This window comes from Hippocampus comes, unplaced genomic scaffold, assembly GCF_001891065.2.
Source record: "Hippocampus comes isolate QL1 unplaced genomic scaffold, H_comes_QL1_v1.1 scaffold86, whole genome shotgun sequence".
Lineage (NCBI taxonomy): Eukaryota > Metazoa > Chordata > Actinopteri > Syngnathiformes > Syngnathidae > Hippocampus > Hippocampus comes.
Window position 1 is genome coordinate 1,587,510 of NW_017805882.1, and position 14,127 is coordinate 1,601,636.

The 14,127-nt window shown below is 42.9% G+C and overlaps 2 protein-coding genes across 10 annotated transcripts in view; one reads left to right on the forward strand and one right to left on the reverse strand.

Moving 5' to 3' along the window:
• The window catches only part of marf1 (meiosis regulator and mRNA stability factor 1), a 15,345-nt gene extending 10,186 nt beyond the window's left edge, over nt 1–5,159 (reverse strand). For 2 of the 5 annotated variants that reach the window (XM_019889331.1, XM_019889330.1), the window contains exons 1-8: nt 5,034–5,159; nt 4,386–4,591; nt 3,316–4,200; nt 3,044–3,194; nt 1,733–1,947; nt 1,539–1,656; nt 1,291–1,463; nt 506–1,027 (exon numbers count right to left, since the gene is read on the reverse strand). In XM_019889331.1, the coding sequence (XP_019744890.1) occupies nt 506–1,027; nt 1,291–1,463; nt 1,539–1,656; nt 1,733–1,947; nt 3,044–3,194; nt 3,316–4,200; nt 4,386–4,538 (2,217 nt within the window). In that variant the 5' untranslated portion in view covers nt 4,539–4,591; nt 5,034–5,159. The other 3 variants (XM_019889334.1, XM_019889332.1, XM_019889333.1) reach the window with 3 other exon arrangements.
• A 2,060-nt stretch (nt 5,160–7,219) lies between these two features.
• On the forward strand, nt 7,220–13,323 carry LOC109527239 (pannexin-1). 5 transcript variants are annotated; one of them, XM_019889036.1, is made up of 7 exons: nt 7,495–8,685; nt 9,637–9,758; nt 9,972–10,177; nt 11,497–11,800; nt 11,963–12,001; nt 12,067–12,217; nt 12,308–13,323. In XM_019889036.1, exons 1-6 carry the CDS (start codon nt 8,439–8,441, stop codon nt 12,205–12,207), a joined length of 1,059 nt encoding a protein of 352 aa, XP_019744595.1. In that variant the 5' UTR covers nt 7,495–8,438; the 3' UTR covers nt 12,208–12,217; nt 12,308–13,323. The 5 variants fall into 5 exon arrangements, with proteins under 5 accessions (XP_019744594.1, XP_019744595.1, XP_019744592.1 ...); XM_019889035.1 differs by having other exon boundaries at nt 7,220–7,582; nt 11,497–12,001; XM_019889033.1 differs by having other exon boundaries at nt 11,497–12,001.
• The last annotated feature ends 804 nt before the right edge of the window (nt 13,324–14,127 follow it).

Consider the following 14,127-nt stretch of genomic DNA (forward strand, 5'->3'; position numbering starts at 1 on the left):
TACCGTGTGGTCAGGGGTTGAAAAAAAAAAAAAAAAAAAAAAAAAAAAAAAACAACGAAAGTATGGAACGGTTTTCTCATTGAGAAGAACTGCAAGCATGAGGTTCAGCAGCCAGGGAGCTAAATGCAGTACATGAAGCAGACTTTGGACAAAACACAAAGCAGGCCTCTCACACATACACACAAAAAGGACCAATATACAGTACAGGCTTAAGCTTCGTTGAAACTGTTCATTTTTTTTATTTTAATTCACATATCAGTACAACAATTAAAAAAAAAAAACAAACAAACCATGCAGGACATGACACACAGAGCCATGGCTACGAATACATGCCTATACATGCCACAACAGATGAATGATGTTAAGGAAGGAGCTACAAGCTGTTAGTCAAGCCAGCATTTAGGAAGACAGGGGCGGGTGGAAAAACCTGTAGTGCACAGCAGCAACTACAGGGAGAGAGGGCAACGGAGGTGAATGGAGAGCAGGCACTGACGAGTCTGCTGACCTGATGGGGCTTTGCAGGAGCGCCACCTGGAGGCCCCGAACATCCCCTCTTGGGGCTGTAGGGCCTTTCAGGCAAGGGCCTGGGGGTGTAGCATGGGCGGGTAGCTCGCCGTGATCTCCGAGGCGACCTGGGCTTCTCCAGTGGCAGAAAGGAGGAGGATGTGGCTACAGGAGTGATAGACATTGTGTCCTGGCTTTGATTAGAGAGGGGCAGTGTCTGAGGCATGGGAAAATGATGGGACTGAGACTGAGGGTCACGCTCAAAACATGCATCGTCTCTGGGCCACGGGGAGACGGAGAGGCTGATTCGATGGCCAAACACGTCCTCATTTTCCATTCGCTTGCGGGCACGTGATGCTGCCTCGGGGCTGCCAAAACGGAGGACGGCTGTGCCATGGGACAATCCCAGCACCTTGCCACCACAGTTGTCTGAGAGGCGACGGAGCCTGAGCTTCACAGCGTTCCACAGGCTCTTGTCACAGTTGACAGGAAGGTTGTGCACATAGAGCAGGTTGTAACTGGGCTGAAGGAGGGGAGGAAAAGACAGCGGACCCGTCTGGATTTGTAAGGTTTAAACTTAAATGTTGCTGTTGTCCTCGTGAGTAGAACGAAACGGACGACTGTTGAGCGGCTCATAATGGGACAAGGTGTAAATCGAGGCTCAGTTTTAGAAAAGAAATGTCCTCTTTTGAGTCTACACCATGAGTCACCTCTGATTGAGGCCATCGCTTACCTTTTTCAATACCAAATACCTGTCATTCAAAACAGCACATTTTTAATGCCTACCTGCGTTTTGAGAGGCATGCGCGGAGGCAGGTCAGCTGTGATCTCTTGAAAAGACACATGAACGTGGGCGTGCTGCAGCAGCGCCTGGGATGTATGGTTTCCATGGACCAGGATTACCTGGAAACCATGGCGATGGCGCAGGTCGCTCAACTCACTTGCAAAGTTTACATCAGCTGTTGAAATTAAGAGATAACTGTTGGTGAAATGAAGCCTTATGAATGTTTACTGAGAATGTGACCAGCACGCACATGATACAAGGACAACAGTTGCCGGTGCAGTGTGAGTCTCAGCAAAGCGCCGTAAGCTCTGGCGGAGCTTGTCATCAGCAGCATTCTTAGCTGTGGCATTGATGTGTGCCACAGTAACCTGACGAAGAAAAGTGCATTCTCATGGTGTCCTTCGAATCAAGCAGTGTTTTCAATGGTGATTTATGATATGTTACCTGGCAGTTGTTGAGCTCTTGGATAACTGCTTTATTCTCCTTACTGATATCACACACACACATGAACTCTGCCTCACGGTGGCCCTGGAAAAAACGGCTGCGTATACGCTGCACCACCTCTCCAGCAGATCTTCCACTCGGCACACTGCAGTTCTCTATGTCCCAAAACACTCCAACTGGGGGGTTGTTCTCTGTACCACCATTTTCTGGTGAACCTGCCCAAGAGATAAGACGTGCCTCAAACAAAAAAGATCTCTTACAGGAATGCCATGCATTGCTCTTCAGTCAAAACCTGGAGAGAGATTTACAAAGTGTTTCAATATTGTGAAGTTAACACCATTCACTGTTCATTTTGCTGAGTGTTTTATCCGCTCTTAAAACATACTCTGTGAAAACAAGCAACGTAGGATGACCGTGCAGTGATTTTTTTTTTGATAATAATGTCACATATCACCTGTTTGAAGAATATCAAAGTTTTATAATCTGTTTTAAGTGATGCTTCAGTCGCCTGTGGATTGCAGTGCAATGCAATCCACCAATTTATGTACATACATGGATGTATAGATCACTCACAGCTGTGATGTTTTTTTTTTCTACAAGTTTGCCATGCCTTGAGGAATTAAAGATTTTAAAATCAGGGGGTGATCAAACTTTTTCCTGAGAACCACATGCAAAAAAACCCCAAAAAACAACCCCCCCCCCCACTAAAATTATTTGACTTTAATTTATAAAAAATGCTAAATACAATTGTATATTGCTTATACATTGCTGGTTGCTTTGAAAAACTACTACATCAGAGGTTTCTATTAAAGTTGACAACGCTAAAGGTTTAAGATTTTGGGGCAGCCAGGCAGCCCTGCATCACACTAGAATAGAGCCACCGGCGCACTGAACAGCAGGCGCATCCTCTCTCGACATTCAGAACTAAAGCAAGAGCAATTTGTAGTAAACTGAGCAGTTTTAATTAGTACATGCTGGAGGAAGAAGTGGGTTCAGGGGGAAAAAAAAGCACTTACCATCCATCACAACAATCTTTTCAACATTGTTAACTGGGATTCCATTTTACAGTTGATGACTGATTGCTATGTTTGTCAGTTTGTGTCACTGATGAGTTTTCCATGCATGGGAAAACAAGTGCGGTCTGAACAATTTGCTGTGAACGCCAATGTTTGTCTTGAATCATGAACCGCTGACTACACTTTTGCATTCTTAAAAACAAATCACTGTGAAGATTACAGACAAAGGACAAGTGAATTTAAAAAAATACATTCAGTTTTCACTTATGATGCATGAATTCAAAAGTGCACTAACCATACTTCTGGCCAGTTTTCCCCTGACTGAGCGCCGCATTATCAGATGAGGTGCCACAGCCGTTACAAACGGGAATAGAGATTGGAGCTGTTTGGGAAACTGGAATATTGGGCCACACCTTTTCTGACTTGGACACAAAACCATTCATGGGCTGCAAATAGATGTAAACACACACACACGTCAGGAAATACGAGACTCCCCAATAAAAAAAAAACACATCTAGGTTACCTTAAGTAATGTTCAAGAAATAACCAATGTGGAACATCACCAACCTTAAACAAGCAATCCTGGCAGTAGTGCACCCCCTTCATAGAAACTGTTTGCTCAACATTTAGGTGCATAGGATTAGAGTAGAGAAGTGCTGACGTGGATGTGGTGTTGATGGGGGTACTAGCAGGGTGATCACAGAGTGCTGCACTTGTCTGGGTTCTTCTGACCATGGGACTGCAGTCCATACCACAGATATAATGGTCAGAAGAGGCTAGGCAAGAGCCATGCAGAGGAGCGTGACTAGCAGAAATGGGTGGGAGTGAAGAAGCCAAAAGGGGGTGAGGTGGGAAGGAGGCTGGCTTGACTGGAAGAGCTTCAACTGGGTGGGTGTTAAGAAGCCCTTGGCAACAATGAATGTGGGGCTGTGCTGAGATGGGCTGGGAGGTGGTGACAGAAGAGAGCTTCCGAGGTGTGCAGCCACAACTGAGCAGCGGATCACAAGCATCATCTTTAGGTCCACAGCTCTTCCCGTGTTTGTACTGAATAAAAGGTGAGGCTACAGAGCAAGGCCCAGATCTGCCAGTGTCACTGCTGCTGTAGATGGGTGTTGTCAATGAATCAGAAGCTGCATAGTGTGGGACAACACTAGCTATGCTACAACCAGCAACACCTCCACCATCTAATAATCCATAGCCCTCGGTGATGCAGTAATCACAGTAGGCGCATGCGCTTACTTTGGGGCTAGGCCCCTCTTGCTGCTGCTGCAGTGGAGGCTGTTGTTGATGGCGGTCTTGTGTAAGCTGGGGAGGAAGCAAACGAGAAGGAGCCAAAGGGAGAGGTGGTAAAGGGAAGAGCGGGGATGGTTTGGAGTATGAAGCATGGTGCATAGGGGGAGGAGGAACATCCTTCAATTCCAGCACTGTTTTCTTGCTGTCCATGTCATTGCCCTAGCAGGGAGGACAACAGTACATTTACATACATTTATGCAGTACTTTGGCAAAGCTGAGGGTTTCTGACTTGAGTAACATTGTATTACAATCCGAAATAATAAAATAAGAATACATTCGTAAAAAACGGTCCTACCTTCTGGACTTCTGAATTGTGCACAAGTAGGTAACTACATGCTGTATACCTTTTTATTCGTTTCAGGAGGGACAAGTGTATCATCGGTCGTAAAGCAGTCTTTAACTTTCCAGAGAAGAGTCGAGGCTTCTTTTTTAGGATGTCCGATCCACGGGGAGGTTTTTGGGCTGCATACGGATCTCTCCTTACCCAGTCCTTCCATCGTCCAACCTCGAGAGGTCTCTCACCACACCTGGATCTCCCTCCTCTCTCATGCTTTCGTTATAAAAGAATCGAAAGTAGGCGAGTTGTTGTACAAGTCCATTGATTGCACAATTGCGACGACAATTTAAGACTGGATAATCTGCAGTATCGTGCATATAGCACTTTTAGTAGATCACGTGGACGGTCGCTGGCGCCAATCGTGTTTATCAACTTAGTAAATACGTTGTTTGCACCTAAGTTAGCAAAGTAAATTGCGCTTGTCCTTGTGCATTTACTAGATATTTTACAATTAGCTAACGTAAACGACGAAGCCCAGCAACACGTCACGTACAGTTTTATCGTTTACCTGGCGAAGCAACGGCTTCGTTTGAGCTAACGATGGCTAGCTTCGTTATCGGCTATCACACAGCTTGGAGCGCTTCCCGTTTCATGTTGTATTCATAATGGCACGACCGTAACGACCATTCGGCAACAGCGGTGTCCATGTGAATACCTGATAAGGTTTCGTTTGTCACATCTTTCTCAGGTAGATTACACCATTCCTGCCAGCTTCCAAATCGAAAACCCGCACCTTTTTGTAACCGACCTCTGCCAAAAAGCGCTCCCAACCGTCGCAAATTCGTTCACAAACACCTTTAGATACAAACGTTAACGACAGACAGACATACAGACATACAGACAGACAGACAGGGAGGCAGGCAGGCAGGCAGGCAGGCAGACAGACGGACAGGCGAACAGACAGACAGGCAGGCACATAGATAGATAGATAGATAGATAGATCGATAGATGTAATATATTCTTTTAATTCTTTCAAATCAATTAAACAACTTCGATTGATTTCATTGATCACGTTTTTTTTGTTGGGGGGGGGGGATATATTATTAAATAATAGGCAAAAGTGTCTCAAACCATCACTTACCACAGCTACACTGCACACTTTATGGCCAACCTTTATTAAAATGGATATGCTCCTCTTCCTTCACTTCATCTTTGGCATACTGCAATTTTTGTTTGTTTGTTTGTTTGTTTTTTACTTGATATAGTTTTGGGGATGTTTTCATTTTAAATCACGCAATCTTGGGTGTAAATTATAAGTAGGCTACATTTCAGCAGATGCTGTAACTCAGGGGTCAGCAATGTGGGGTCTGCAGGTAACAGGTAGCCCCCAAGGACCACATGAGAAGCCCGCGGGCCGATTAAAAAATAGTCCACTGGTGATGGGGCATTGTGATTTTCTATGAATGGTGTATAAATTATCATTTGAAAATGGAAACAATGGCGGGATTCGTAGAAATAAAGTTTTGCATATTGGTATTTATGTTTCCCGATTCCTTTGAGAAATCATTCACATGATCAATGTCTTTACATAAATTAATATCATTAATCCTAAATAATATGTAGAAATGTCACTAACACATTATTTAAGAATTGATAATCCTATCATCGTTAGTTGGGTAATCGACCTGCCCCGTTTCAAGACAAAAATATTTGTCAACCAATTTTCGTGTTTGATGTCACACGTTTTTAGCTCTAGCCCTGTCAATAATAATAATAAAATAATAATAATAATAATAATAATACATTATCTGATCTGGTTCATCCTTACAAGGGTCACAGCCGTGCTGGAGTCTATCCCAGCTGTCTTTGGGGTACACCCTGAACTAATTGCCCGCAAATCTTTGGGTACACGTTGAAAAACAAACTTAAACACTCACAATCACACCTAGCGATTATTTAGAGGGAGCAAATAATTTAGCAAGCATTATTTGTGGAACGTGGGAGGAACCCAGAGTACCCGGAGAAAACCACACAGGTACAGGGAGAACATCCAAATGCCACACAGGAAGGCCGGGGCTAGGAATCGAACCCATGACCTTTGTGCTCTGAGGCGGACGTGCCAACCAGTCGATACCATGCCGCTCAGTGGTAATGGTGATGATGATGATGATGATGATAGTAAGAATAAGGTTTAGAATAATAAGAATTTGGTGTTGGGGGGCCCGGTAGTCCAGTGGTTAGCACGTCGACTTCGCAGTGCAGAGGTACCGGGTTCAATTCCAGCTGCGGCCTCCCTGTGTGGGGTTTGCATGTTCTCCCCGGGCCTGCGTGGGTTTTCTCCGGGTACTCCGATTTCCTCCCACATTCCAAAAACATGCATGGTAGGCTGATTGAACACTCTAAGTTGTCCCTAGGTGTGAATGTGAGCGTGGATGGTTGTTCGTCTCTGTGTGCCCTACGATTGGCTGGCAACCGATTCAGGGTGTCCCCCGCCTACTGCCCGAAGACAGCTGGGATAGGCTCCAGCACCCCCCGCGACCCTAGTGAGGATCAAGCGGTTCGGAAGATGAATGAATGAATGAATGAATTTGGTGTTGTAATAAATAAATAGCAACCGGTTCAGGGTGTCCCCCGCCTACTGCCCGAAGACAGCTGGGATAGACTCCAGCAACCCCGGACCCTAGTGAGGATAAAGTGGTTCGGAAAATGAATGAATGAATAAATAAATAATATTCAAGTTAATTTGAGCACATTTGTTGTTTCAGAATTAATTCAAATAGGTAGCCGTTTCTCGCTAATCAGCAACTAAGTGGCTTTCAGCTTCAAAAAGGTTGGTGACCCCTGCTCTAAATAGTATTAAAATCTAGACGTCAGCTGGTGATCATAGCGCTCCTGGTGTCTGTGGTGTGGGTGCGACAATAGCGGGACAGCAGGTTCAACCGTCATCCCACCGGTGAATGGAGATGCGTGAACAATAGCGGCTCAGAGTTCGATGCCTTATTGGTTTATTTCGTCTCAACTCAGACACATTATTTAAACTATAGCTACTTTTTTTCATCCAATTATTACCGTCTTTGTGCGCCATGGCGATTGCCCACGTAGCAACAGAATACGTTTTTTCGGACTTTTTGTTGAAGGACCCCACGGATGCAAAATACAAAGGAATGCGACTGGAGCTGGCCGCGGACAAAATAGTGACGTTCATGGCTGTGGGACTACCTTTGTTTCTCATCTCGCTCGCGTTTGCTCAGGAGGTTTCCGTGGGTAAGCTCTTCTGAAAACGCGTGCGTGTCTTTGGAATACAGCGTTGTAGTGGAAATTGGATAAATAACGGTGTTAACTTGTATCACATATCCTGCTATCTGTAAGGGTTGTTATGCAAGCTCTTGGTTTTCCTGTGCTCTAGACAAGTAGGCTGCAAAACAGAATGAGCTGCAAACATGTCAAAACGGGGGGCACCCTCCCATCTGGTACTCATGTTTCTCAAAAGCCGAATGTGTATGACTCATGACAATTAAGTATTGTATAACATAACCATATTGGCAACATGTTTATATTTGTTTTACACTTTAACCCCTCCCAAGAAGAAAAAATAGTATAAGAGGGGCCACACCCCGCTGCTTGGGGAGTCGCTCCTTAACAGATATGGAAATGGTGTTTCTTTCAAATTAAATTAAACAAAAAAATATATCATCGAAGCATATTGCATTGCGTATAGCAATACAAAATACAGCATTTGCGTGTCTTTATAGAGGTTTGAATGAAATGCTAGTGTGACGTAATGCTCCACCCTTTTCCTTAAATCACGCCCAGACGGTTGTAGGACGCGCTTCAGCTGCAGCTTGTCCCAGTCCCAGTCTAGAAGTCGAGAAGTATATCACGTCGATCGTAAAAATAAGCCATACATTTCCACACCTCCATGAACTGTTCAGCCGCACTCTTTTTGTAATGCCCACAACGTGCATTGCCAAACTGAGCAGATTAGAACATAATCTAAGCAGCATCGCCTTGCTGCTTCATTCCACATTTTCTCATGAATTCGTCATTATGGGTCTGTCTGGCCTGTATAATTAATTACTTGTCAATCCTATTTCTTCATTTTACCAAGACATTTTGACAAATGTATGGTTATTGTATTCCCGCTTTGTGGGGCAAGACCTATTTTTGCTGCCACGCTTCATCAAAGCCGGTCGATAATGAATTTGGTATGGGAAAAATTGAGAACCCTGACCTCAGTCTCACCATACTTGGTCAGTTTTTCTCACTGAATGGACACAATTTCCCACAGACACATGCCATCATCTTTTATAATGTCTTCCTAGAAGATTGCAAGATCCAAAGTGGAGACCAACTCCATAATTTTAATGGTAAGGTGAGGCAATAATTTTTTTATATTTTATTTGTGTGTGTGCCCAGAAGTCATGGCAATGTGGCTAGGAACAGCAATTACCATAGCTTGTGTATTTCAGTTACCAAGTCAGCATAGTTTTGTATGTACTAGGGTTGATGTTCTCACATTTTTCCTTGTAGGAGTGCAGTTTTATTTTGTGTTGCATAAACCAAGGTCTCATCAGATACTGTAGTTACATTGATTTGTACCATCCATCTATCTTGTATATTGCTTTCCTGTTCAGGGTCACAGAAAAGCTGGAATCCATACCAGCTGATTTGAGGCAGGGCCTGCCCTGGACTCACACGGCTGACACTACATAGTGACAGACAGCTACCGTAATCACCCTCACATTCACGCCAACTGACTATTGAACGTATTGAAATGAAGTAACATGCATGATTTTTTTTCATACTCTTATAGGAAGATAGTACCTTTCATTAGTCTGAAGTAATGTGATGGCTCATTTGCAAACAACATATCAGGCTGCTGGTATAGTTGCTTTCTGGGTCATCTTCCGAAAAAAAATCTCCTTCCATACTAGAGTTGGTGTTTGAATTGCTAAACCGATTAAAATACATGAACCTCTAATGCGAACCAGTACATGAGTTTTGTCACTAATTTTGCCTTTGCAAGGATAGCAGTGCTCGATAGTATCAAAGAGAAAATAATTTAACAACATGTCTAATGATCGGAAAGATTTTAGTAGTATTGAACTGCACTGCTTTATACTGCGAGCTGTTTCTCATTTTGATTACCTTATACGGGGGAAAAAAATAGCCACTTTCAGTATGCGACAATCCAGTTCAACACCATTGCACAGCACAATAATAAATATATTTATAAATCAACCACTTAGTATCAGCTGGATGTATAAAGGGAATGTTTTAATGTATGTATTCAACTTTCTTATTCTGTGCTTCTTCAGGTACACAAATCAGCTGCTTTGCTCCCACTAACTTCTCTTGGAGACAAGCAGCGTATGTGGATTCCTTTTGCTGGGCAGCAGTACAACAACAAGATGACGGTTCACCATTATGGCTTCACAAGGTACAGTACCTGTCTTCTACACAACATTCACAACAGGAAGGGGAATCATCATTGCTGCACCTGTTAATGCCACAGCTATTAGAGGATGTCAATCTTTTGTGATGGTATAAAAATGCTCATGATTACCTCTACTTGAGGACATGCAAAATCCAGAATTATTCCATCATGACGCTGAAAAGTTAAGTATTATGCTCTCTGTCTTTATTTGTGTAGTTCTTTCCATATATCCTGCTCTCGCTGGCCATCCTTGTATACATCCCTGCGCTTTTCTGGCGCTTCACTGCAGCCCCACATCTGTCCTCGGATCTTAACTTCATAATGGAGGAGCTTGACCGCTTTTATAATCGTGCCATCAAACTGGCAAAGAATTTGGCATCCTTGGATGCTAAGGATAAGGATGTTTCACAGGACACACAGAGGTAAACGACCTAATATTTCCATCTGCACACTGAATTTGAAAAATGTTATACAGTATTCTGTGTGTTTCCATATGGAAACTGATGATTGAATATTGTTGTGTTTTTTATACGGACTGGGGCATGTGCAATTTGATTGTGTTTTTCTGCAATGAGAATAAAACGAAACTTGAACTTGAAATATTAGTCAAGAAAACATTTGCATGCTAGGTATGCCATGCCATGACCAATGGCAATCTGCATGTTTTTTCTCTTTGGTACTATTTTAAATCCATCATTGTTGTGTTGTAGTAGCCTCATCCTACCTTAGCACTAAGGTAGTTCATCTCTCAGGTCTGACTTGAGTTTGCAAACTCCCTTTCTTTTGTTGCTTGGACGGCACTCAGCTAGCTGTTAGTTGGCCGACAGCTATGCAAATACTTCAAAGCGGGCCGCTCAAATGTAAGGCATACAGCGCTTTCACTCATGTGCAATCCCCACGTAGACACGTCAGAGTTAGGGAGACGGGATGTGGTATCCAAATATTCCTGCCTGACTACAATATGACTCTGACTCGAATGGGAAAATTCAGATTCACCATTCATTTCCAACATTTTCTGTCCTGCCAAAACTATTGATCTCAGTCTTCTACCTGAGGTCCTGCCTTCTACGTTTGCCTGAGGCAAAGTGCAAGTCGCTCCTTGTGCTGGTCTGTATGCTCTCTATTACCCATACCATGTCTACTAAACATCTGTTCAGACAAACTACTTTTGCACATGGGACGGGGTGCGTGGGAATGCCCAGGAAATTGGGGGTGCTCCGGGTGGAAGGAATTTGATGTCTTTTTCTATACTTTGTTCTGTGAAGCACTTTGTCTTACATTTTTAAGTGTGAAAGGTGCTACCGGTATGTACATATATAAAGATTGATTGATTGGTTGGTTGATGAATCACTAGTGGTATAGTGGTAGACCTGGTCTGACTTGGGTACAGGCAGCATGAATCTCATGGGCCCTGCGATTGCGACCAGTCCAGCATATACTCCACCTTTCACTTGAAGACAGACAGAATATAGGCTCCAGTTGACCTGTAAATGATAAGCTGTATATAAGCAGTATAGAAAATAGATGACTGGTTGACAGATTTTGGTATTAGAATATACTGTATTGCATGCATTCACCACTGAGAACCATAATTAAAACACTCAGGGATAAGTACTTTATCAAAAAAAAAAAAAAAAATCACTTTGCATCTTGATATGCGCTAGAAGCCACATGTATTTAATTCACTTGTTTACACTGGGAGTGTATGGTTTAAAACAATTTTTTTGTGTGTTCTTTGTAGCAATGCTCTGGAGCTGGCTGAGGGTTGTTTTAAATACCCTTTAGTTGAGCAGTATCTAAAGACCAAGCGGTTCTCTCACCGCCTCGTCATCATGTACTTGGCATGCCGGGGCTTGACTCTACTCATCCTACTGCTCGCCTGCCTCTACCTGGGATACTACATCCGCCTGGCCTCCCTTACGGATGAATTTCCTTGTGACCTGCGCACAGGGGTGCTGACCAATGACAGCAGGGTACCCTCAGCAGTCCAGTGTAAGCTCGTGGCAGTGGGAGTCTTCCGGCTACTCAGCTACATCAACCTCGGGGTATATGTGCTACTCGCCCCAATGGTGGTGTACGCCGCTGTTGGACCTGCACGTCAGAGTTCCAACTTCCTCCGGCCTTATGAGATGCTGCCTGGCTTTGGAGCTTTGGGGGTCATCACTCCCTTCTACAATGACCTCAGCATATATCTGCTCTTTCTACAGGAAAACCTAAGTGAACTGAAATCCTTCAAGTGCCTGCAGGTGAGTCAGTTTGGAACAATAATAACAATTTAAAGTTGAACTCATTTCACACGACAAATTAATAGGTGCTGGAGTTATTGCAAGAAGCCGCTGAGGAGGGCTTTGATACCATGTGCCTACTGCGAACTCTGGGCCAGGTGAAGACAGATGTCTTGGATTGTAAGAAGGCATGCCCTCGAAACAAAGATAAAGAAGTAACATCATAATCCCGTTGAGGTACGCAAGAATATAGTAGCAAAATATATGTACAGTATGAGTCCACATCCTCAAGGTGCAATATATTAACGTATCGCTTTGTACTCCAAGGTAGAGCTCTGTCTACCTCATTAACCAAGTCCTGCTGTGAACAACAACTGACCTGATCTCCACTGGTGGTTTGAAATGTGATGAATTTAAAATACAGTAACTCATACAATGTATTTTCATGTCTTAGAATTACTTGAATTGACTCTACTGCATTCTCATGACATTCTTTTCCATTATTTGTACCTAATTCATTATGAGAAAAAGCCACCAATTACATTTGCAATTGGATTATTACATCATATGCCTCCAGCTGCAGAGTAACCTAGAGGTTAACATGACTGCCTCACATTTCAGAGGTCTGGGGCTTAAAGATCGGTTTTGGCCTCCCTGTCACAAAAGAGCTTTGAAGTACTTATCATCATCTGAACATGCTGGCACGTACATACATTTGGTTGGTTTTCACAAGTTTCTCTTTTTTTTTTAAGTCACTGCACTTAAATGTTGTTTACTGTAATAACACAACTGTTGTATAACACAATCGGTCTTAAAGTGTCCTTTATCTGTTCAGTCTTTCTTGTTTGTTCTAATCTAGACAGTGATGAAGTCAAGATTTTATAGATTTTTTTTTTTCTAAATACATTGTCTTTGGTATTTAATGACACTTATTGCTTTTCTCAAGCATATTGTAAAATGCCTTTTTAGCAGTTGTGAATGTGAGCAATACTTCTGTAACTAACTTTCCTGTAACTTATATGTTGTGTATTTATTTTGTAGCTAAGAGCCCACGGCATTACTTGATTAATGATGTTGATTTCCTTATTTTATATTTGGACAGTGCTATATTCAATCTGAGGAGACAAAAACGGAACATTTGTTACTTGCACTGTAACAACTACAGCCTTGATGGGATGTTAAAAATGATAGATTTCTTAAGACATGTAAAATTCCACTAACAATATGTGCATGTTAAAAAATATACAAACAAATATCCTGGTACAGTATTGGAATTATGGAAATGACATGAGTTAAATGGCCAGTTTATACTGGACACTCAATAAAATTGTTATTCACTGTAATGGCATTTTCATTACCAAATAGACAAGAAAATATATGCTGTCTCGCACGCATTTATTTCACTCCACAACCCTTGAAAGATGACTCCAAACTGTTCGTTATTGCTAGATACACCGATCACTGAATTTTTAGAACCATTCGAATAATAGCGATGTTGATCTCATAAAATATCCCATAGATAGATACTGTATTCCCTTTATACAACACTAGATAGAGCCTGGACAAGGAGAGCGAATAGGAGCGACCTGCAGCGTGGTCGTCAGGTTGAACCGGTAGTCCCGCTGTGGTCCCTCGCCTCAATTTCTCAACTCAACTCAACTCACCTGTATTTATAGAGCACTTTCAAACAGCCATCGCTGCATACAAAGTGCTGTACATGGAGCAATTTAACATATACAACAAACAGTAAAGCAAATCGGTAATAAAGACGGTAGAAAGCACCGAACAGCAAAACCAAGAACAAATCTTAAGTCATGCTGAGTCAAATGCCAAAGAATACAAGTGAGTTTTGAGGCAGGTTTTGAAGATGGGCAGCGAGGAGGCTTGCCGAATGTTCAGTGGGAGGTCATTCCAGAGAGAGGGACCAGCAACAGAAAAGGCTCGATCCCCTCTGAGCCTCAGTTTAGTTCTTGGTACTTCTAATAATGTCTGGTCCGCAGACCTGAGGCGCCGGGCAGGTGTGTAGGGACGGATGAGCTCAGAGAGGTAAGGTGGCGCAAGGTCATTTAGAGATTTGAAAACAAATAAGAGGATCTTGAAAATAACTCTAAAATGTATGGGGAGCCAGTGAAGGGATGCCAGAGTAG

Bases quoted from the DNA above. Each gene is read 5' to 3' on its own strand.
- LOC109527239 (XM_019889033.1), top strand. From the start codon at position 8,439: ATGTATGGTTATTGTATTCCCGCTTTGTGGGGCAAGACCTATTTTTGC. The intron at 8,686-9,636 runs GTAAGGTGAGGC...GTGCTTCTTCAG, and splicing joins CCAACTCCATAATTTTAATG to GTACACAAATCAGCTGCTTT. The intron at 9,759-9,971 runs GTACAGTACCTG...TTATTTGTGTAG, and splicing joins CACCATTATGGCTTCACAAG to TTCTTTCCATATATCCTGCT.